Source organism: Hylaeus volcanicus, chromosome 6, assembly GCF_026283585.1.
Source record: "Hylaeus volcanicus isolate JK05 chromosome 6, UHH_iyHylVolc1.0_haploid, whole genome shotgun sequence".
NCBI classification, from domain to species: Eukaryota; Metazoa; Arthropoda; class Insecta; order Hymenoptera; family Colletidae; genus Hylaeus; species Hylaeus volcanicus.
The window spans coordinates 10654936-10681209 of NC_071981.1; the positions used below are offsets into that span (position 1 = coordinate 10654936).

Consider the following 26274-nt stretch of genomic DNA (forward strand, 5'->3'; position numbering starts at 1 on the left):
GTGTGAAATGTATTAGTTTGGATTTATATCTACTTCTATACTAAAAGTATAAATATCCACGTATGTATTGTAAGTTTTTAATTCAATATAGAATATAGACCTATAGAAAAAAATTCAGAAAAGTTCCGCAATAAACGAGGTTCCTGCAATAACCACAATGATCAATTCAGTGTGTAATAGCGTTACTTACGATTACTACATCCCTACTGGTATCCCAACCTTATTCGTTGTTTGGCAATTATCCTTCTCCCTGGTTTATACCGCGCAATGAAAGATGCTCTCATGCCACAATCGAAGCCCCACCGGTTCCGCATCTAAAATTCTACCCCACTCAAACACCTATATTCCACCATCCTCCAAAAGCTTGTTAAAATCAAAAAGGAGCAGGTTGGGTCTCCCCTTGTCACATCGCACAAAAAAGACGACAGTCTTGCTCAGTCGATACTCCCCTTTTACTCTTTAATCTTTTCATTCAATACAGAAGATTCGTGGAATCGCTCGAACGAGAAATTTACGCAGTACCGTCGTACACCACCATTACCGTTTCATCTCACGATGGTCGACTTTTCATCCGAATGCTGACTATCGGGCGATTCCCGACGTTCAGCTTCCGCCCCAGTCCCGTAGTCTGGAATTTAAAGATCCACAGAAACATTATTTTCAGGTCGTAACACTCGGTTACTGCGAGATTCGGTTTCGGGAGCGGCGAACAGGTTCGCCTTGCAAGGTGAGATGCGTGCTTCTCTCTCGGTTCTTTTCATTCTCCTCTGACTGCCAGTTTTCGTCCCGTGTGCACCAGTAGGCCTGTCTGCGTTCTCTATTCGCGGGCTCTGCGTGTGCAGGTGCACACGGTGGGCGTACGCGCCGTGCAACCTGGAGAGAATTGCACACGAAGGAAGAGGACTCGCCTGTGGGAAAGTAACGCAACACCATGAGACCCGTCGGGGCTGGACCGCCGCTGCCAAACTCCCATAGCCAGCGCACGCATGCCGTAGCCGTGCTCGTGGTGCTCGACGCCGTTCCCTGCGTACACGAGGATAAAGTGGCTGACCACCGTGGTTCCGTGATTTGCTCTCTGCCTTCGTTCTGGCCGAGTTCTCCTGTCGACCAGGGCGATCCTTCTGGCACGATTCACCTAGCCGGCGCATTATTTCTAGCATTCGATGTATAACCTGGCTTGGAAATTGTTGTGTACCTGGAGAAGGAGTCTATCTGAAAAAATAAGAATGAAATTTGATTAACCTTTCTTTTTTTTTTGGATCAGATACTTAACGTCGTGTCAATCGCTGAGTGGGTTATTAGCGACACAGTTGTAAATTTATAGTCTACTATAGAGTTTTTTTTTTAGGTAGCGCAGTACGTTCTGGATTGACTTGATGTCCTTTAGGTTGTTTTCCAAGGTGTCGTTTATGCTGAACTGATGTTATTCTCTCAAGTAAGTTTCTTTATTTGGACTAAGTAGACTACATTATTGGCTGTAATACTTAGTACACTAAAGTGGAATAAAATTGTCGTCTTGTATCTACACTGTGGAACATATCTGTAGCACCATTTATATTTTGAATTTTTCAGTCTTTTCAGTGGAAATGAAAAAAGATAAATCATATGAGCTGAAAGGATATGATAAATAATGCGTTTAATATTAATCTTTTCAAAGTTGCTCTTATGTGGGCAAATCCAAAGAACTCTTAAATTTGCAATTGAAAAAATAAATTTTTTTTTACGACACATTTTTAATATTTAGTACACACATTCATACTCTCAAGAGTCCCATCAAAAAAACAATTTTTACTCAATCAAAGTTGCTCTTGTAATTGTAAAAGAAGAACCCAAAAGTAAACGATGTAATACATATTGTTAAGGAAAACAAAAATTACTTTCTTATAATTCATTTTTTTTACTGTGAATCTACATTCAGATAAAACTCAATTGATAGTATAAGAAAGTATATTGATAGATTATTTAAATCATAAGGCTATCCCCACTACTCTATATATCACTTATCTTTTCAGAGTCCCAAATATGAGAAACCCAAAGGTTAGCTCCATTCCCAATCGGGTTAGTAAAATTAAGCAGCCATTTGAGTTTAATTCGACCATAAATAATAACGTTTCGTTTCGTCTGTATCTGTTGGGACTTGAATGAGTTATAAAGTCAATAGAAAATAAAAATCATGTAAGAAATAGCAACCTTGTTCCTACCCATTTAGCTAGATCTAAAAATAAAAGGTTATTAAAGAGCCCCATAGAAAACGAAGAATTTATATAAGCAGGTGCTCAATGGCGCGTAGGAACACTAAACGACAGCGTGGGATGAGATACATTCTATCGTTATTGAGCCAACAAAAAACACGTGGAATAAATAACGTCATTTATTTAAAAATTTCAAAAGTTATCCCACGGTTGTTATGCCAAACGTTCTTTATCGAATAATTCACGATAAGCGATGATTAAATACCGTAGTATTACATCAACACTCTATACTCATATTACAAGGAGGTAAAGTTTGTTTATTTGTATATAGGAAGTAATGGCCGGAACTGCTGAACCGATTTAAAAAGTTTTTTTAGTAATAGAAAGCTACACTATCCCTGAGTAACATGAGCTATATTTTATTTTGATAAAAATACGTTTCCAATTTAAAATCTCAAAATTTGTAAGTCAAGTCGGAAGAAAAGTGTTGCTTGGCTACTTTATCGGCGTACACTGATCAAATGGTTGAATACACGTGAAAATAATGTAATACAGAAATAATGGTTATCAATGGATCTAAAGAAAAGTCAGCGACATGATATACCTAGCGTTTTAATCGACTTCGAAAAGGAGAAGGTTACTCAAATCGACATGTATATATATTTTTTTTATATTTAACCTACAATAACGTTTTTTGTGTTGAAAAAGGATTGATGGTTTAAAATGATTATGTGGTCGCATAGTTTGAAATAATGACAAATAAAAATAATTCACAGAGAAGTGAAATATAGGTCATTCGTTACACAACCAAATTCATCATTAACATTTACATTTAAAAATCTATCCCTACTCTACGCACAGTTAAATGCGTTCACCTGTTACGAAATACCTAACTACATACTTGCATAAACATTACAATAATCATTGTACCTACGGTAAATGAAGAATGCAATCACAAACGTGATACATGTAGAATAAGAATAGTATTCCACGCGGTTGAAACCGCAGGGCGCAGCTAGTAATTAATATATTTCGATATTAATTATCAGTCCATGGAATAGAAATAGAGTTCATTAATGAAAATATGAATAAACTGACTCTGGCTATGAATGCATTGCCATGTTGAATGGTGTATACTTAATTAATTCAGTTACGTATTATACGATCAAGTTAAATGTGTGATCGTAGCATCCCTAATAATAGTCCAATTTTTTAAATAAAATTCTGTGGAATTACATTGACTAAATCTAAAAATCATGTTACAAGTTCGCAGCCATTAGCCCGCTATTTCTCGCGACGAAGCATCGTGTGAACAACCTTTCGTCGCAAATAATACTGATTACCAGGTCTCACAAGAAAAGAAGGAAACAAAGTTCTTTCGATTTTTTAGTAGAATATAACACGATGCATTTTTACGTAGGTAAAGTGGACTTCAAAAAAGTCTATTCGCGTTCAAGGATTATTCCCTAAAAAAAAATATGACGATTGACTTTTGACCGGTAAGTGATAAATATCCATTGACAAGTACAATATAATATAACCGTAAAAAGTAGACATATTATCAATTGATTGCCCTTCAGTCGCTATCGCTCGATTTCCCACGTAAAATTCAATGACGACCGAGAATCGCATCTCGAGTGCAAAGAGTTGAATATTGCAACGGGCCAATAGGCAAGAAACAGTGTTCGAATCGCCGACAGATACTCGGAATGCCCACGATACGCACCCGTGCATGAAGTCAGCGAGCCGAGAGTTGCGTTGAGCAGGCCTTTTCGCATTGTCGGTTATGTGCTACACGTGCTTGAGACGTATCTGCCGATTGCAGCTGCAACTGCGGCGATCTGGCCACCAGAGCTAATTGAATTTTCTCCTCGAGATCGCTGTGAACGAAGCCAGACCGTCATAGGTGGCAGAGGGATACTTCACAGGGGGCTCGTTGTTCGCGACAAAGGGCACGCGTATTGGATGAATTACATAGGTACCTACCACATATCGCGATATCACGCGTGGCTGAGATTTCACGACTTTAACGTTGCACAGTGTTTACTCGTCGTCGCGTCGCCGTCGGTTAGGGGGTTGAGATCGCTACGAGACTCTTTTGAATACGCCGCCATTCGAACCAGTCTGTTTTCCCCCGTTGGAAGGTCTTCGACCTGAACACACGGGTCATAAGATCGCAATTAGCATAAGTACGTATTTTCCCAAGATTGTTTATTTTCCAAGATTTGGGAGTTCCTACATTCCTTCTTGAAATTTGGAAATTCTGTTTAATACCTCTATTTAACGAAAATAAAATAAATTCCCAAGATCTCGATGTAATTAAGGAGGAAAGACTGCCTAGGACGGTCCAAAAGAGGTGAACATTTGAGAATTTTTAATTTGTATTTAAGGTTAAATACAAAAATTGTGACACATGAGCCAGGAAACGTTCTTTCGAATACTCTTAAACTTTTTACCAGAAAATTGTCCGTTTGTCCAAAAATAATTCTGAAATAAGCACCTCCCTCCTAGCAAAATAATGTTTTTCTCGTTGTAATGCAAGTTACAAATTAGCATCTTTATTTAATAATTGAATCCAGTGGTTGCTCTGTTCAAAATAATCACAACACGATCTCTGTCCAAGTATTTTTAACATCATCTACTGAGTAATGTGTTCTTTTGGACAGTGCCAGTATCAATTTCACCGAGGCAATTTTACGGAAATCGGGAATGCCGAAACATGTTAAAACGTTTCCTCGAGAAACAGTAATGGAAATTTGTTAAGCAAATCACAACCGACGCAGCCAAAACAAGAAGAGAATGTTGCCAATTAATGGTATTTCGTTTGCTTGGTACTTTTAATGGCTCAGTTGAAAGAGAAAAGGAGCCGGATAAGTCGATTAAAATTTCAAGAACGAACGTAATTTGCAGTTCGTAGATCAGACATCTATTCCGATTACGGTTGCAGGCTCGCCCCGTGAAAGGTATCACTTTCAAAGATCCTGTTTGATACATTTCTAATGGCTGCGCCTGCATTGTTGCCCGTGACGAACTTCGAATTACTTTAGAACTCCACGATACCCATGGTGATCCTATCCAGGTAGAGGGATAGGTCTTCCATCGACCTTTTCGTCAATCAACCCTGTCTATCCGAGTATCCCCCAGCAAGTGCTTTCGATTTAGTTCTTTAGTCGTGTTGTGTATCATTTCCTACCTTTTTTATATGCCTTCACGTTTGAATGAGGGGTGGAATTATTAATAGAATTTCTCTCTATTCATGTATTCAGGCGCTTCGGTGATTTGGTAAGATTTCTAACGAATGTAAAGCGTGAACGTTTCGTCATAAGAAAAATTAACACATCCGCGACCGCTGACGTGAATTCACGTCACTTCAAATTCTATTCCTGGTTATGACAAAATTATGAAAATCTTTTCATTTTATACATTACATATTTACAACATTAATATTTCAAAACACATTTTGTAATTTTTATCTTCGCTCTAGCGATACAAATTTGCGATGTCCAGCTTCAGAATTTTATTATTAGGTGAACTGGAAAGTAATGTCGTTTTTGCAATTTTAAATATTTGTTTATCACTCATCAGCTCATTGATTTTTATCAATCTGGCATTGAAAATTTTGCACATCTGATGGCAAAAGGCTGCTGATAATGAGGGCAATTTCATAATTGATTAAAAATAGAAATTTATTAAAAATTTGTTTGAATTTAATGTAAAAGAAACGACATTACTTTCCAGTCTACCTATTATTTTCGCCAGTACTCAGTAAAATATCTGCCGGTCGCGAATGTGTTAATGAAAAGATTATCAGTTGCAAGGAAAAAATTGTTCTCGTTGCTTCCGGAATGAAAGCTAACGCATAACTTTCGTTTATCATCTGCTTAATGTATTCTATTTGTATCGCGTTTAATCTGGATCGTATCTGGAGCACTAGAAAAGCAAAACATCTTTCTTTTGTAAATTAAAGTGATCAACTTTCAAGCGATCCCAGGGGGTTATTCCACTTTCATGGTAGAATCGAAATTCCTTTTGTTATATGTCCATACGTTTAGTTCACCTGCAATATCGCAGACAGTATACAAATTATACAGTGCTAGTAATAGTAGTATAGATAAGCAAATTGATCTCTATAGCTCGACGTTAGCCAATTTTTGTTAAATTGGCTGTTTCTATTTCTTTCAATAAATAGGTAACATTTTTAACCGACTTCGAAAAGAAGGAGTTACTCAACCTGACATATATATATCGTGAAATTTAAACATTTTATTAAGTTACCCACTGTTTTATAATTTTGTGAGTTATTGAAAAATCCTACTTCAAACTATAGTCGTATGTATGTAATTGAAGAAAATTTTTTATTTATTGATTTCAAATGTATGCTATAGTCACGGATCTGTTAACTAAGTACCAACATTTTTTATTCAAATGCTCATCTGCGCATTCTGTCGAACATAAAACTTCATGTTGGCGTTTTGAGACCAGTTTCTGTTTGCTTAAGTGTTCACTCAAATATAATAAAAGTTTGAAAACAATTCATCCTGCATCTTCTTTAAAAACAATTTCTGAAATTTCTCTATACGGCGTTGATACCATGTTGTACTCTTTTGAGAATGTGTAGATTCACTTGTTTACTTTAAAGAAAACTCGAAAATTTCGTAATTCTCAACGCTTTAACTCATAGCGCTCACAGTTCCCCTCTCCTGTAACGCGTCTCGTTAAATAAATTAGAGATATACTCCCACGTAAATCTTACGTTTTCCTTCAGACAGTCGTCAGCCCTTCTTGCACGAAGGAACGATCGACGCCCATGCGTTCGCGTTGCGAGCGATCACGTAGGAAGCAATCCTTTCGTTTCTTTTTCCTTCGTCGTCGACAGGTATAGGCGCATAAATAAAATATCGCCACCTCCGCGGGAACGACGAAATTTCTGTGTCCATGATAGGTCGTCATCGCGGTCGTTTCGATGCGCACGAGTCGCGGCTATCGCGTAGGTAGGTGTTTATCTGACACTGTAACATGCTTTGGTTATTGTAGCACACTTTTTAAAACTTTTTCAGTCGCAGAACTTCTTTTATCTCACGATCTATCTACGGAACATTTTTCTACTTTTTTACTCATATTCTCCTGACAATCTGTATCTTAAAATGAAAAACGGATAGAGTAACCTGTACCATTTAAGTGTAGGGAAAAATGTAGTCGATATCTTCATTACCTTCTAAGAAAGCAGCTTGTAACACCTTATATGGGACAGCCTGTATATGTATACACTGCTGGTCACTAATAATCAATATACCACGATATTTGCAGTATTTTGTCGAAGAAGGACGGAAGTAAAAAGCTATTTTGTAATAAATTCATATTTATTGAAATGGAGTAGTAATATTTTAATTCATTAGGAGGGTTTCAAAACAATTAAATCGACGATTTACTCAAATTTTTCTTTCATTAAATTATTCGCCCTTAGCATAACATACTCGAGACCTTCTAGCTACCAATTTTTCAAAAATTTCAGCTTTGACTGTCCATTTCTCTTACAGTATATTCCACGAATGATTTTTATTCATAATTCGTTCTTCTCGAGCCCATTTGTCAAGATAAACCCATAAGGAATGTTGTGGGCTCCCGTTGTGGGGATCATATACTGTTCTGTTGTGAACCTCGTTATCTGACAAGTTATATATATCGAGTATTTTACGATAACTATGCTGATATGATACAAATGAGTGCAGACATCCCTTACAATAGAAGCTCAACTCATTTATGTACGGCAACCGTTAATTACGTTCTTCTTACTTTGAAGAAGTTATGGCTGTGGTGGTGTATTGTAATTAATAGCCGGTGGTGTACTTTTTAATTTAATTCGAGTATTAATTCAAGTCGATTAACATTACACGAAGCGACTAGAGGATTAACAGTCTTTCTTCGAGGGTTCGATTAGAATCCATTGTTCCGTCCGCTGCAAGTCTCGTTTGGAGCATCACGTGCCACGGGGTAATGATTGCTTGTATACACGGTTCACATCAGCTACAATCCTTCCCCAGGCGATTCTCCCGTACGTGGAATAACTAATAACAAAATTAAATCGGTGTACATATGTATTTTATCACTATGCACTTCGTTTTTTAGGTGTCTCAAAAGTCACGTGTCACATTCATTAGTAGGTGGGACTTGTTCTTCCTCCAATATTGTAATTTACTCGCTTGGGATGCTACTTGCCGCGTTTACGGAATTTCAATTATCATTTAAATCATTCTGTCAGCGAATGAATTACTTCTGTTTTGAGAAAAAGAGAGTCTCAAAAATAAATCTAGCATGCTACGGGACAGTTTAGATTTCTCTGTCGTGGCGGATACTGGATGACTCTGATACCGAAACCGGTTGGAATTGCTTTTATTGAGTTAAATAGAGAACGTTGCAGTATATATTTTACTTTTATGTAATTGGATCAAATTCGTTCGATGCCAGTACATGTTCTAAATATGTACGTTATCACGGTTATTTACTGTGATATAGTAATCAGTGGCATAATTTGTCATTAGTTATTAATGGATGGAAAATTAATTAATACAATTTAATTTCTTATAAGTTATAAATCCCCATGAAATGATGCGATGTATATTCTTTTAGAAGTTTCTGTAACATACTGTTACTATTGAAACTGCTTCTATGAAGAACCATAACCTATTGTATCGTTAACAAGAAATTTCTTCTTCCCTAATTCTGTTGAATTTTATTTTAGATAAGTTTCAACAATGGGAGAATTAAGTTACTCATCCTTTATCTTAGTTTTATCATGGTTTTCTGCATTAAAACGAATTCATAGCGTATTAATCCATATATCATAAGTTAATTACGTTCATCATAATGCTATCTACACAATGCTAAAAAGAAATTTTCTTTTTTCTTTGTTGTACCTTATCTCTCATGAATCTCAACGGAATAAAGAACTATATTTATTTAACTTTATTATTATCTGTGATATAGATATTTCATTTATAAAATATTTGTAAGTATTTATAAATAAAGTCGTATATAATTATATATCTGCGATAAAATGAATTTATAAAACATTATAAATGGCTCGAGTCTTCTTCATAAAAGTCATAATAGATGTTCTACAAATTACAACGGTAATATACTTTTTAAACTTTTTGGTTTATATAGTGATTATCAATAGATTGTAGTCGCTAAATATTGTGAAGTTCTCCTATACAACATACAAAGAAGAAATACTAAATTTGACGATATATAACAGTGAGAAAAATATACAATTTTTATTTTTCAATCAAAAAGTTGGAACCACCGATAATTTTCTGTTAAAAAGTAGAAATCACGAAGCGAAAATGTAATTTACTTTCTCAAAACTTAATTGAAAAATATTACTCATTCAATGAGTGATAAGCAGTTTTTTTCCAACGTAGCACAATTTTAAAAAAAGACTCGAAATCGATCCGATCCGAAAATGATGTATGTGCCATTTTGTCAAAAAATCAACTTCCTCGTAGTCATATCTAATAAATTCGTATCGCTTTTTAAGTGCCAACCAACCTTGAAAATGAAAAAAAAAAAATAGAAATAAGATGGCAAGTTTATACTGTAAAGGGTTTTAATACTTTTAATATCTGTGTACAGTATTCTCGTCACATTTGTACTGTATAATAAAAGGTATACTTTTGTAACAAAAAATCATGCGTTTAAGAAATATTTATTGTATACAACATGTTTAAAAATTAATGCAGAATAAAATGAATACAATTTTCTAAAATTTTTACGATTAAAAAGGTATATTTTTTAAGTTCCAAAAAGTCCCACGTTGTAAGAAATCGGAATGTGTCCTACACAAAATAACAAATAAAAACGATAATAGTAATAATAATAATATTAACGACAATAATATCGGTATATACTTTTTCCTTTATCCTATCTGCTTCTTAACATTACTAAATTACTGAATTATCATGTCACCGCATTTCATGTCAATATTTCTTATAATTTAAAAGTTATGGAGAAACAGTGCATACTTTTCGGATCGGCACCACTGTACGACTGGTTATGAAAATCTTTTTATTTTATACACTGCATATTTAAAACAGTAATATTTCAAAACATATTTAGTAATTTTTATCTTCGCCCTAACGATACAAATACGTGATGTGCAGCTTCAGAATTTTATTATTTTCGTCACTACTCGGTATTAGAAACGTAAAATATCTGCCGGTCGAGAATGTGTAAATGATTCGAATAACCAACAGTTTTTAATTCTGCCTTTTCCTTTGGATCTTCCGCGGACATACTTACGACCTCGGCGTACGGAGTTTCGCGTCGCGCGCCGCCCCCGCGCAAACACACCGAAACTCGCTCAAACATTCACCAAGCGTTCCGACGAGTCTCGTGCACTCCCCAGGAAGGTCGTTTTCTTTCCTCAGCGGCCGGGCGTAGCTGGCTTACTACGCCAACGTTACTCCTCGACTCACGCGTTCGCGTCGCGTCAGTTGTAGCGTAGCGCTCGTGGTGTGCGGTACACGGTATAGCTCGCTGGTGATTTCAACGCTCGTAGAGGCGCGCTGTTCAACTCGTCAAGCACCGTACGGGATTGTCGTTGATCATCCGTCGCGTTCGAAGGAAAAATCTTCGTCGAGAATCGAAACCAACGAGTAAAACTGACTCGAGTTTTCGCGGAATTTGAGGGACTGTCTCCGACTCGCGAGTGCTACGTCCTCTTCTCGAGGACCGAATTAGAGGATCCTGCGAGGTGGAGACTAAACGACAGTGACTCTACATACAACCAGTGGTCCGTTTGAACATTTCTCAAGGATTTACCCCGTCAGTGTCTAACAGTGCAATCGGATGCGCTCAATGCCGCTTGTTCGCCAAGTGTAAACATGATTCCCGCGCATTGACGTTACGCATCGAACCGCGAGTGCGGGCTGCACTCAGCTGTGAATTCGTAAAAGTGAGTATCTTAAATCGTGGAGGATCATTGTTATCAATGCATTCTTTTCGGTCAGGGTCTGATTCACGTGGCATCAGTAATGAGACAAAGGTTTATTCGAATATGTAGCGATTTATTCGATCGTACATTTGTGTTTTCATTTGTGCATTGTGAAACGTATTAACCCATTATTCGAGTTTGAATTTTTGTTTTTCTTGGATTTAAAGTCTCATCGGTTACAAAGGTTGTTAGCAACTGTAAGATAGAAGTCTTTACTCTTTGAGGCTAGCTAGGTCAAAAACCTATCTTTTGATTAACTTTTCATGCATGGCGGGATATATCTTAACCCACTGCAAACAATTGAAATTACTAATGATTATATAGTTTAGAACTTTAATTAAAATTGTTCGTGCAACTGGCTATAAACTAATCCTAAATGTTAAATAAGAGAAAACAGAAATTTATACAAAACACATTATGGTAAGCTGTTGAGACGTTTGGACTGGCGAGATGTTGAGTAATTATTATTACTGGGAAGAGTACGATTAACGGTATGGGAATAGTTATCTTTTCTCTGTACGCTTCCTCATTACGAAGATATTCAACAATCGGAGCACGTAGACTTTTAGATGCACGTCGAACGTCCGGCGCACTTCGCGAATGTTTAAGGATCGAGCTTCTGGCATGCAGCTGCGCTGTATTTAGGTGTTTATGCCACTCCGAAAGAGCTCTCTTTACTTTCCTATGCGGATTCATTCTGATTTCGCTTTAGTTTAGGTTTCGAAGTGGTGAAATTCCTATCTTATATTCTAGCATATATAGGAAATTTTATTATATTCGTTTCTCTGTAAAAATTGCATGTATTAAAGTTCATAACAATTTCTCGAAAAGTTACCCTTAAAAATATTTACTTTAGTCATACAAATTCCCTATCCATTGTAAACAAACTGTTTATTTACTACCGGTTTGATCATTTCAATCCAAAATTGTACGTCCTCCTAGATACGTAAAAGAATTATTGATCTAAGCAAAATATTGGTAATGAACACAACCTCAATGGATTGCATCAAAACAGGGTTCAGCGAACAAAGATATCTTAAGCATATGCATGTATTATTAAGCATATGCATATGCAAATACATATAAAATATGTCTTACACGAATAACCAATTATTTTGTACACTTTAATTGACTAGATCTAAAGTTTGAAGACTTTGACAGATATGTTTTGATATAAGCGAATTAAAATAAGAACATAGTAAAAATATAGAATTAAGATTTTCCGAGAATTTCTTTACTCGACTTTCCACGTGTTCTTGTTTGCCAATCACGACGCTTGCCGGTAATTATCAAGCGGCCTTCGCCACGATTATTTCTTCCTGCAACCTTGACGAGGGAAAAAGAAGATGCTACCTGTTGAACGACCTTTCTATTTTCAGCCAGCCTTTCATTTACATTAGTCGAATTCGCTACGCGGTGGCTTCAAAATAGTATCACGTAGAGACGTGGAAATTGGAGCAAGAATTTTGCCTGAGCTCGATGTTAACCTATTTCTTCTGGTGTGTCCTAAACATGGTGCCTTCTTTTTCGTTATAACATTGAATTGTTGACAATAATGCAGTATCATGCTGTCGAATAAGAGTATTGCTTATTTGTATACACAGAAAAATTCGGGTTTATTTTGTACTAAATATTACTAATTCAAATTGTTTAATGTACTGTACAAATGTTTCTTTCATTCGTCGCCACTGCTAATACTTTTATTTGAGGACATTACGTACTGAACTCTAGTGACTATTATTGTTTACGAATCCAGCGGCTATCGTCGTTCATAGATTTAACTTTCTTATTTCTAAAAACCGTCCAGGAACTTATTCTTCTACTCGCAAAGCCTAATATCGATTATTAAATTGGCGGTGCAAACAATTTTTATGTCAAAAGAGCTATTTTTCTATTATTTATAACAGGGTCTCGAACATAGTTTAAGCGTCCTGGGTAAGTGGTGAAATTTTTAAACTCGTTAAAAGAATTTTTGAAAAATATCGCTTTACAGAGAATGACAAGACGACATTTTTTTATATTTATAATTTATTCATTCGATGTGTAGTTACAAAAATAAAAAGTACAAACTTAAAAGTACTTTTCTCTGAAATTCATTTGTGTACATTTGTTTGTTTCCACTTTGTGGGACATTTATGTAATTTTTACTACTTGCACTATTTTCGAGAAACAAATGATTCGTATAATATCTCTCCTACATGAGGATTTAATAAACTTAAAAACGTTTAATGTATTTCTCTCCTCGATACGCATCATTGCACATTATTGTCAAGGCCAAGCAACAATTGTTTCACTAGAAATTGTTTCGAACGCGAACCTCCCTCGATACTTTTTAACGGTGGAAATGTAAAGCATCGTTAGCTGACAATTACTCATTTGCAATTAAATATTAATAAACAGGAACGGATTTTGTTTTTCGAGTGGTAGACATTGATGAATTCTATCACGTACTTATACGAAATTTAAAAGAATTTCGATGACATTTAGGCACGTTACAGCGATTTATATTTTTAAATGCAATTAAATATTGGAAAAAACGATTTTTAAGTTTTTAGTTAAACATTATTTTTGAAACCAAGTGTCTGATAAATAAACTGTAAATATAAAGGAAGTTTCGTCTTGTCATTCTACATATAAATATAAAGTATTAGTTTTTAAAAATTGTCGAATTTGAAAAGTTCAGCTATTTTACGCAAGGCTCCGGACTTTGATTCGTTACTGGGTTCCAATATGTACAATACATGTTAACTTTCTATAGACAAATATATGCGCCCTTCGGAGTCTGTGCCTAATTTTTTAGGACGGATGTATACGCCCTTTGCAATCAAAGGATTAAGAAGGAAAGTCTAAAATTTTATTCTCAGAAGTGCAATCTAAAAACTCTTTGGAAATAATAAAATTCTACTTTCAGGTGAGATTAGAGGAATGTTGAAGCACGTGTCAGTCTCACCATGGAGAGGGCGAGCAGACAGCGTGAGTCTTGCCTCGAGCGGGGGTGCGAGTAGTTGCGGAAGCGGAAGTCCAACTCCTGGTCACACACCGCCGCCTTCGAGAGCGTCCTCTTGCGCCTCGCTCGCACCCCTAACCGCCCTTTCAAGCTTCTCTCCTGCCGACGCCAATCCGCAACAGGTAAGTCGAGAAAATCTTTCAATACTGATTCAATCACTTCATATTTAATTATGGAAATATTTTTATCTAACCCGTGGTGGTGCCTCCTACCGTCACCACTAAAGAGACACTGTGCGTTTCTCACAAGTACTCGCCTAACTTTCCTATAACGTCTCGATCGACCTCGAAACATTCCGAACGAGCCTGCTAGGTAGTTTTACTGACGAGTCCAGCCCTAGGATGAAACCCTTCCTCCCTTTTCTCCCCTCTTTCGCTCTCTTTCACAGAACAGCCACCACAAACCCAATAATTTGTTCCCCCGTGGCATTAAAATGCTTCTGTATAATTAGTAAATTTATAACTTTTAATAACTTCCTGGTACGATGCATAGAACATTAGATGTACACTACGCTGAAAAGTATCCGGAAACTTGCGAAAGACATTTGTATTAGCATTGCATAAAAGTTATTTAAGTACCTAAAGTAGTGACCAAAATCAATTTTCATTAGTTTCTTACGAAATATCTAACGTTTTAAATTAAAAGTTACGTATGTGGAACTTACCAATACTACACTAAGATTAAATACGGGATTCCTATCTCTCTCAAAAGAACATCAACAGTTTACAGACACTACTACATATCGAAGAACTTTCGGAACTCGTTCTGCATAGAGATGAAACAAAGTGGAACTTGAGATTCTTATAAGCAGACTTGGATTTTGTAGACCGTTAGATTTTGTATTTCTAGGCAGGAATTTTATTTCTGCATACTCAACATATAATTTCTATATAAAAATTAAATCCATTATGCTATGATTCTTCAAAAAAGATAACAATAATAATTACAATTGATATAAGCGTTCTAAATACCTTTCGTACAAAGTTAAACTATGTTGTATAGAACAGAAGAAAGTGTCCGGATACTTTTGAGCGGTAGTGTAGATGCTCGATCATTTTCAACAGGCGCAGTATCCTTCGTAGATATCTCACAAACTACAATGATCAAAAATAATTATCATTGGATATGGGGAAAGTAAAATGAGTTATCGGGATTTAAAATGTCCGTGGGTGTAACGCGCCCAAGCGATCATACGTGAGGGATTCAAGTACAATCCTTCCAACTATAGTTTAACCCTTTAAACTTTAATATCCTACGTTCCAACCGTTTAACCGTTAAACGGAGCTCAAAGAAAAACGAGGGACCGAGTCCCCTGGAAAAAGTCGGAGTCGCGTTGAAAGAAAGGTCGAAAGCAACGCGGGAGGGTACAAAAAGCAATGACGCGTTATCTTAATGAAGCCAACGAGGAGAACAGAACATTATCCGTGACGGGCGTCGATGAAACGGCTTCGTGAAAACGAGAACAAAACGGTTCCCCGCGCTTATTAACAGCTGGACCACGTGTGTCCTTGCCTGGCCGGGCTAATGGGATCCATCGGCAAGACGTGTGTTTAATCCACGATTATTTCTGACGCACTCTCTCGCCCGATTACTACTGCTCCGAGAATAGCCGCATGCTTTCGGTTATGCAAACAAAACGTGCTTGGATAGAAAAAATCGCGGTATTGTTTCAAGGCGTACAATGCCAACGAAAAGCGCGTCATCGCGTCAATTACACTGGACGTCGCGTCGTTTCGAGATGTCCTCGGCGTTTATTTTTGTGGGAATAAAGTCAGGTTTCCAGGCCAGGGTGAGATTCTCACGATTCGTGTTCCCGAGTTAATCCCGCGTCGTGCGGTTTCGCATCCCTTTTTGCGCGAACAGAAACATGACTCTCCCGAGGCCCTTCATCCCGACAAGATGTTTAGGGAGGGCACTTTTTCTCGACATCTGCGTGGAAACAGGAGCGAACCCCCGTATGCTCTCGAGCCGTTCGAATGCGAATTTTTATACGTATGGAGCATTGCAGAATCTTGGTGACCCCCGGCCGTTATCAGCGTCGATGGAGTTAAACGATTCCAAGACCCAATTGGTAGATTACGCGTTAAGGCGTCTTGGCGCCACCACTCGCCGCGCACCGTATCGCCTAATAGAAATTAAGGTCGTTGCATTTAAAAAGCGCGTGGTTTGCATTATTGTCGGTATCCCAGTTTCTGGAGCTCCAGATATTAAACGGCTGCCTGTTGAATAATACACGGCGTCGATACTCGCAGTTTTCATTGTGTTTGGCGTTTGCTTGGCCCGTTTCACACGCGGGTGCGCAAAGGTCGTCGCAAATGGTTGACTTCTTCCGTTAGCTTCTTCTAGAGGCCATCTGCGACCGTACATAAGCATCCTGGTCAGTGGCTGTGAATATTTTTACAGGTTAAACTCTCAGCCTTACGCTCTCGGTTTGTTCCATACGAAAATTTCTAATATCCAGGGACGAATCTAGGAAGAGACCAGCCAGACACTAACTTCGGCCTCCCCTTGTAACAGTAGAAATATTTACTCGTCATTTCGTAACATTAAAGTACGAACTTGTCGACTCGAGTCGATCTTCATTTACGTAAATGTATCTTTACTTTTTATATGTAATCTATACCCTCGCTCAGAAGTATGGGGACACTTCCTTAATAGAAATAAATATCTAATAAAAGTTGCGAATCTATTAATATAAATTGTATCATTTATGTTTTGATATCTTTATGTTGCATTAACGAATATACTTTATTAATAGTTATTTTTTTTAATATCAGTAGAGATAACTAGATAATGTTAAAATTTCTTTTACCAAACTTGGATACTATTAATTGTTTCCTTAAAAATAATTTTTTCCTCTTTAATTTATGTCATGAATGTTTTTGATATATACAAAATTCTTTTTAAACTTTTCGATTTAAACGATTCCATAGTTCAACTATAAAATTAAATATGCCAGTCGAAACATTTAATATTATTAAATGTTGTTAAATACACATCCAGTATAGAATTTAGCAACAAAAGTTGTATAGTAATAATTTACGGTGTATACTAATTATTCATCGAAGTTAGTAAGTGTCCACATATTTATGAACGAGGGTGTAAGTCTAACCAGACGTTCATTATAATGTAACAAGTCGCACACTCATTGCTAGTGCTGTTAGAGAAAGATGTCAAAGGAAGAAGATGAATAGTTCAAGGAGTATTATATTTACAGGATCAAATTTTGTTTATAAATGTAATGGTCTATGTATCATATATTTTCTTGTATAGATTGAATCTTTTCTATTGTTCTACGTACAAAAATGTTAAATAAAGGTGGTAACAAAATAATTACTCCATGAGATATTTTAAATTAATATCTTTATCGAAGAAGATACTCAAACGCTTCTTCACTACATTCTATACATTTCATTCAACGCCTTTTGACTGTTTTTATTACTGAATTAAAGTGATATGTATTTATTGTTGCACGCTGCAGTCTTATCTATTCCGTTAGATGTTCAACAAAATTTGTAGGACTTGAATATATCTTATTTTGTATGTAAGTGCACAGAAAACATTAAAATAAGACTGCAATGTATAACAATAACTAATAAATTTTCTTAAAAAAGTGAAATCCTACAAATATAATATTCATCTTCTTTTCTTGACATTTTTCTCTAACTCCGGGTCCACACTGCGCGAACACGAAACAAGAACATACTCTAACAACATTCGCAAGGGTGTTCTTACTGTCGCTAACATGCCGGCGAACATCTACGATGTTCGTACTCCTGTGAAACTGATGTTATTTTGTGGGTTCGGGGGATCTGCATCCCCTCCATGGTTGGAAATGCTCGAAAGCAAACGACCGTTTACGACCACCCGCCGGCAGATACTCCAAAGGAATAATATGCGTGACCGTAGTTAGTATTAATTCCTTAATATTCATCCAAGTTTTTATGCTTTTTTTGTTGTATCTTGATGAAAATATATGCAATATATTGACGAGATTTTTCTGATAAAAATGATATCAAACACGACGCAATTTAGACAATTTTGAGTTTCGCTTATGATAAGCAATAGATTTTGTTACAGCCTATATTACACATACTCTTCTTCAAGAAATGTTCGTTGACCTTTATTTTAAGACAGTATGCTTGCCTATTAGTATTTTTAAAAATACCATTTTACGACCCTTGTCAGCTTCACGTCTTAAAAAAGTTAGCTATGTGAACCTGATACCCGACTTTTCAAAAATTCATTTGTTTATGGAAAATAATAGCATTTCGTTTGTACTTGATTGAACCATTAATAGTTTCGTTTGTACCTTCATCAATTAATAAATAAAAAAAATAAAAAAAAATCACCCAGCACCCGACATTGAAATTTTTGTAATCTGTTTTTTCACTTCGTTTATACTTCATTAGTTTAAATTTTACAGAACAATTGTTGTACGCGTAAGAAAAGAGTAAATTAATTTTCAAAATTTTTTTAATCTGTTCTTCCTCTGTGCCTGTAACTTTCATTTTGAAAACAATGCGCTCTCATTCCCTTACGTTTCCACTTCAAAATGAGTTCTTCAGAAATACGCAGAATTGATGAGTGACGAACTCTCCCCTTACGCGTATAAACAATTGCTTATAAATCATAAACTATTGAGGTACAAACGAAACGAAAAGCGATACAAATGGGTACAAACGATTCTAAAGAATAGGGAAAAACAGATTACAAAAATCTCAATGTCGGGTGCTTGTCATTTTTTTTATTTTTTTTATTTTTTTTAATTAATTAATTGATGAAAGTACAAACGAAACTATTGATGGTACAATCAAGTACAAACGAAATGCTATTATTTTCCATAAAAAAGAAATGAATTTCTGAAAAGTCGGGTATCAGGTTCACATAGCTACAAAAGTTACCTAGTTTTTTCATAGGCCTTAATTATCTCCTGGCAAGAATTTTACAATCGGTTTCCTATTTTCGAAGAGACTTTCTAATCGGTTACTGGCTCACAAAATCAAGTATTAATATTATAAAAATATTGCATATTGTAAATGAAACTTAAAGTTGTCTGAATTGCATCGTGTTTGGTGCCATTTTTATCAGGCAAAATCTCGCCAATATATTGCATATACTTTCATCAAGATACAACAAAAAATATACAAACTTGGATGAGTAATAAGAAAATAATGTTAACTTCGGAGTATCTACCTATCTGCGGGTGGTCATAAAGACCAGCCCCACAGTTGGAAAGAATAGCAATACCCAAGCTCCGAGGGTTTGAAAAGGGACAAGAACGAGGAAAAAGGCGATGTTTTTCCCGAACGTGTTCGCCGGATCCACCACCTCGTGGATCGCTGGATTTGGTTCGCGAACAGTTTTCGCCTAACCCAGCGGTGCTACTTTTACGACTTTACGGCTATTAGGTGGGTCATTTGTTAGCGACCTCTGCTATTTCCCGTCCACACTACGGCGAAAACCGGTGAATAACAGGGTTAGCTACCATGTTCACGAACGATGTACGAGAACCAGTGTTCGCGCAGTGTGGACCCGGGGTAACAGTACTATCAATAGAGTTTTGATTTGTTACGCTTATCTGGTCCATCCTGTATATAGGAACTGTACTAGCTGTGAAATTCTGTTTATTGCTGCTCTCCCAATAATTTATAAATACACTTAAAAATTACAATAAATTGAAATTGTCGACGACTGGGTCAGTACCTAAATTAGACGCACTTTAGCTTCAGGCTCCGATAAGTCTAGATCCAGCACTGGTGAAACCGAGAGTCCGTTTTACACCTTACCATACGAAAGATACTTCCTGGAAGGCGTGAAAAAATAAATGTTTCGTTTCTTAAAAACACTGTCCCCGATACACGGAGGTTCTTTTGGCGTACGGTGTCTTTCGACGGGGAGTCTAAAGTTTATCTTTGTCCGCGCGTCCCGCAGTTTTTGTCGGTGAAACCGAGAATTCTCTGTGAGAACCCCGCATGCCAGGGCGTCGCACATTGCGGGCGACTCACAATATGCGGACGAAAAAGTACACGGGTCGCTGTAACCATGGTGGATCCACTTAATCGGGTTTGGAGCCGGTTTACCAATCTCCATTTCTTAGCATGTTGCTTAGAAGCGGACCAAAAATCGATGCGAATTAACTGCTCGAGATCCTTTCGGAAAAAGGAACAAAAAAGATAGTGAAGGAGAACAGGAATAAAGAAAAGATCAACATGACGCTAACGAAATTACATAAAATTCTGAAATGAACCGATAATACAATCGTAGCTCAACCAATCAGAGAACTGCAAACGACACTAACGAGATTGAGTATTTACTGTAACATAATCCGTTATTCGTCAACATTTTATGTTATTATTATTATTGCTGATAGATGTCAATAACGGAAATTTAGCTGTATCTCTTAAGCACATTTGCATTGCTTCATTTATTTGCTTCTATACTCGTATATGCGTTTTCCTTCAGTTGTATAAACAAAACGTTATTGCACAATTATGTTTCCACGATTATATAAGCGTCATACATGACGGACATGTTAAATTCATGCTGCTACACGTGCCAAAGAGTCGAAGTTCAGCCGAAGTAGCTATGTATACAAATAAATCGCGATTAATTAAACAACCAAATGAGAATGTCGAAATGGCAGAGGAATAAGTGTTTTGAATAGGAAACATTGAAAACTCATTCTAATTTCGAGGGAGCATGGCCACAGAGCCTTTTATCGTCGTCTCGATAAGATACTGGCTGCGCAGAAGATCCACGATGTTTTGTTCCCTAAGTTCTCGAGAGGACTGAAACCGGTACAGAATAAAATGTATTCTGGTCAAGTTCTTTCGCAGGTATTAACCGAATGTAGGAAGAGCCGTGTACATACATGAGTGCGCACTTGTGGCTTTCTGGTTACCGCACAACTTTACGTAAGTGATGTGAAAATCGAAAAATCATCTTGCGTACAATGATCTTAGATGATGTCGACGTCTTCTAGCCGAGTTATTATTATGATCGCAAGTAATGCTAGAACTAAAAGAAACACACGTATCGTTTTGTATCAGATCTAATTTTATCTGTTGTTTATTTTTTCTATTATTATAGTCTTTGCTAAAAGAGAATTAAACTTACCAATTTCGGAGTAGATCAGAGATCTAAATTATTGATAAAGCATCATTTGCTGGGTTTCAAGGAATTATGAACTCACAATCATTTATCGGTTATATAATGGGAAAGTCATTTATACAGTCGATGAAGTATGTAGATAGTATGCATGAAAAAAATTTGGAATGGTTGATTTCGAAATCACGAAATATAAAAATTCAATCAATATTTTATAGACAAAAGTATATATTTATATTTTGCACAGAAAAATGTCAATGCCAAAATTGATCACTTTTTACCATTCTCCTTTGAACGTGATCGAGAACAGAACATCTTTTTGCGGATGATCCCAATCAAGAATCGAAATGTTAACCATGTTTGTATCATTATTTAATTACTTATTTGTTATTTTAGAAATAATAATTAATACGTAAGGAAAAAGTATGAAATACTTCTTGAAATAGATCAAATTCGTATAGAAATAGGACAACATAGCAGACCTAAATTTTCCTTTGCGAACACAGAACACATATCGTTCTTCTAGGAACATTTTCCACATACGTAACATGCCGTTACACGTTCACAGAGTTTTACAGACTTATCGCTCTTATCGTTGACTTCGCACTGCTTCCGTTTCGTTTGGATATTTTCTACACTCGGCTTTGAATGAGATTTCTTCGACACGTTTCTATTTTAGTAACTTCTGTGTATAAATAAAGAGAGGGACGGTAAAGTATCCTCAACGGGACATCTTTATCTTTGTCTCTTAGAATCAAAAACCTTCTTACTGATAAAATTTGTAAAAGTGTTATTCGTACACGTGTACAACCGGTTACAACCATTCATCAAAACTGAATCCTTAATGTGTTACCATGTTCAAAAATGAGGCGTTACACATGATCATATAAAATCTTTGTCTCGTGTTGCGCTATAGGTATTTTTACTGCGTATACTTTTTCACATTCTTCGCGTATAAATTCCTCTCGCTCGACTGATGGGACTCGAAACCGCAGGATTCGCTTTAAAGGAATTCGATCAAGCACGAGTTGGACTGATTTCTACGGCGATCACTGTCCTACCTCCACGACACGTACGAAATCGCGTTCCACCTTTTCGTTCCGCTTCTGGAGTTCGCGGACCTGTCCCGTGTTCGAGGACCTCGCAACATCCGGCGCGGTAGCCCGTAGTTCCGCCTTTCTTGTGTGTGTCCAGCTTCTATCTAAACTGGTCTCGATAGAACACGCAGTCCCGCTAATAAGTATTCCAACGGCCTCGTAAGTTGGAAAAAGTACAAGTTTTCCAGCAATTATAAAATATACATCGATTGAACTGGCGGATAAAAAAAAAGTTAAAAAGTGATTACTACCATTTTAGGAAAGTTCCGCATGGTCTGACAAATCACGATTCAAATCATTGAATAAAGAGAAAAGAAAAAGGGTATGGTGTAACAATCGCCAGATCGCCTGAATATACAAAATGCTCGATGAATGGATAGATTAGCTTTTAGTTGAACACATTTCTCTAACTGCTCACAGTATCAAAGAAATATTTTAGGAAGCTGTACAAGAAACGTATCACAGAGATTACAAGCTATGATAGACAGTAATGGGAGACATATAACATATTAATAACAATTTCTGTGTAAATATAAACAATATAATTATGAGATAAACTTACTTCTGACCAGATAGTTCCTTCACTTGTTCCATTGTTTTAAACAAAACACATATTGATCTCATTGTTATGTATGATTTTCTTATTTGTATTGCTTCATATAAAGTATATTTACGAAAAAAATATTGCTGTTGTCAAATGTTGTTCCTTTTTGAATATTATCGCGATTTTTTTTGTACCGTTTACCTTTGAAATTTTATTTTGTGCACCACTGAATATTGTTTGAACACTTATAATCGGTTTCTGTAGTTCTACTCGTTATCGAAACCTCCACCTTTAGCTACTTATCGACCGTTGCTCTATAACGGGTGATCTGAAACTACTTATGTGGTTAACATTCATTGTTCCAGACTACATGGAAGAGCAGCCGCTGATTGTATATACCTTCCCATTGTGCAAATTACATATTCTTACATATATATCTTCACTGTAGCTATGTGCACAATTAAGACGTTTAATAACAACAATCAAGCATATACACGCCTTCTGGATTCCCCCTGTCTGTCCGAAACAATATCCCGTCAGTTTTTGCGTAACTGGATGAAGGAATCGGAGCAGGAAGAGAGAAGACATGGTGCTCGGTTCGTACACAGATTTCCCTGACTTGTTCACAAAGATGTTCGTTCTCACTATGCGACGGGTTGTAATTACAGGTTAGAGTGCAAGGAAGTACATAAAAAGCAGGTGTAATTGTAAGCTTCACCTGACAGATTCTGTTTTATGATTAGTCGTGCGGATATCTTCAAAACATTTGGATTCTTTTATGTACGGAAACCAGATTGCGAAACATTCTCTGTCAAATTTCCCCCTAATTGCTCCCTCAGGAATCATAGTTCTCATTATAAAATATCTAAACGATCTATTCAAATAGACGGTTAGTTTATCATTGCATAAATAAAACGGTCTATAAAGGAGGGGATGATCAGGATCAGTTTATGACAATTGTTAGGGGTTCGTCAAAGCACCAAAAATTACCCCAAAGCTACTCAGACAGTATTTCCGTGTAAACAGTAAGCACATTAACGGTATTCAATATTTGCACACCCACCAAAAAGTATCCCAAATCTACTCAGACAGTATGTACATTAACGGTATTCAATATTCCCGCCCTTACCAAAAACTACCCTAAACCTACTCAGACAGTATTTCCGTGTAGACAGTATGTACATTAACGGTATTCAATATTGCCGCCCCCACCAAAAACTACCCCAAACCTACTCAGACAGTAGATTTTGGGCCTGGTGCTATGATGTTCCTCCACATCAAAAAAAGTTGGAAACGACGTACTCAACGAGATCAGTGCAGAAAAACCACTTTTGGAACCATTTCAGTTTTTGATCTCTGTGAGGAAAGGGAGTTAAAGGTCAAGATAACCACCATTGTAGTGACCAGGTCAAGAGATATCTATGATAAAAATATCAACTCGATCGGAAGACACCCCATTTTCTTAAACCCAACCGATGATCATACATTGTATTTATATGACGATGAAGTCAATATAATACTATTGTTATAATAATGTCAGTATATATTGCATATCAGTCTGTCTTGTTTAGAAATAATGGAGATGCAAGAAAACTGATTAGAAATTAAAATAAAATTGTTCAATCGCTAAGTTTTACAGTTACCTCGAATAATTTCACTGAACATGTTTATAAGGGGTGTACCAAACTTCGGGAGTAATCTTCGAACACATACAACTGATAACGTGAAATATATAAATTGCCTACAACTGGTTGCTGGACCTTAATAGAATACAAATCTTCTGATTTCAAGAATGAAATCGTTATATAAAATAGAATGATAAAGGGTAAATATCGATACTTGTTAAAACGCCAAATGACAAGCGTCTTCTCTGTTCTTCTTCATCGACGAACCAGGAAGCGAGGGGGCGTAATAAATTGTGCGTCGCATTAATTATTACGTGCCGGCGCACCCGCATGACAGCGACATGGCGGAGATCTGAGTGGAAAGAGAAACCAGACGTTGGACCTATCGCGTCGTGTTCGTCAAGGCTTTTCACCGTAGACCCGCTATGAACAACCGCGCATCACAATGCCCCGTAATCAGGATACAAGTCATCCAGGGGTCCTTGCCCAGAACCAAGGATGCTTCCCCTATGAAATTCACCGCATAATCTTCAACAGTTATTCCTCCTGCGAAACCGTGTTTTTTATGTATCCGCACGAACAGACCTGAAGCGAATCCGGATTCGAATTCACGCAGTTAACACTCCGTTGCATGAATTTCAATTTATTCATGAAGGGTAAAAATCATTTCTCGTGTACTCATGCGTTTATGAAGTAATTAATCCAAATATTATTGTGACTTTTAAACGAATAGTTGAAACAGCTTTCTGTAACGTCAAATAGGTATCCATGGCGAATGCAAACTGGATTTCCCCGCCATATAGTGTTTTAGTAAATTCATCCCATATAAAGGAAATGTATTTTCAAAATAACTAATATACTCTTTCTCAACAACTGTAAATATGTAGTAGGTTAATCATTCGGAACAATCTAAATAATTTTATTAAATTGATATAAGAACGCTCCTACCGCCATTTTTATCTTCTTCAAGTTTTAGTATATAAAATCAGTCTCTTGAAATTTAAGTACAATGATTGTTACCTTCTTGATCGTTATAGATTTTTTGGCTACTATTACTTGGAAGTGATCGAAATTAATTATCAACGCCCAATGTAGTTCTTTTCAATTAATGAAATTATTAAAGCAACTACACGTTCAGAAATTGTTTTTATTGAGAGGATTTATTTATTTTCATCGTTATCTGCATCTTGTTTTTTTCTTTTTCATCTAATAACGTTGTTTGGAAACTTGCTCTGAAAAGCAATTACACGTTTAGAAATCATTGTTATTGAGAGGATTTAAGTAATAAGAAGTTGAGAACTCAGGGTTAGTTCATTCAACGCTCCGTTACAATATCCGCGAATGTCTCATGCCGTGCTGACATCGTTATGGAATGCTATATTATGCAACGGCATTAAGTGGGGTTTTCCTACAGAAGGAATGTCATTATGTCATAGTAACAACGAGAAAATGGTAATCGGTGCGTTGGCTGATTAACGTAGAAAGCAATCGAGAACGAAGACTGCTCGGTGTTGGTCAACCTTTCGGTGCAATCCTGAAAGCACCTCCGACGACTATTTAAGGAACACGGAACGACAGTTGCCCCTGTTCCGTCGCTGATAATTACAGGCTATTATCAGCTTCTGTGCTGGCAAGCAGCGACTCGCGAGATGAACTCTTCTGTTCATCATCGAAGACATGTGATTTTTGAACGAGTGGTGGACCTTA

General features: G+C 36.6%; 1 protein-coding gene and 1 long non-coding RNA gene across 2 annotated transcripts in view; one reads left to right on the plus strand and one right to left on the minus strand.

Moving 5' to 3' along the window:
* Nucleotides 1–502: 502 nt before the first annotated feature.
* On the minus strand, nt 503–4524 carry LOC128878468 (uncharacterized). Its single transcript, XR_008457409.1, has 3 exons — nt 4179–4524; nt 3919–4072; nt 503–1212 (listed from the first exon to the last, which is right to left on the minus strand). It is a non-coding gene; the product is annotated as an uncharacterized LOC128878468 (long non-coding RNA).
* Nucleotides 4525–10695: 6171 nt separating this feature from the next.
* The window catches only part of LOC128878682 (uncharacterized), a 67322-nt gene continuing 51743 nt past the window's right edge, over nt 10696–26274 (plus strand). The window contains exons 1-2 of the mRNA XM_054127093.1: nt 10696–11145; nt 14096–14313. Of these exons, the coding sequence (XP_053983068.1) occupies nt 14110–14313 (204 nt within the window). The 5' untranslated portion in view covers nt 10696–11145; nt 14096–14109. The remainder of the gene's footprint in view (nt 11146–14095; nt 14314–26274) is intronic.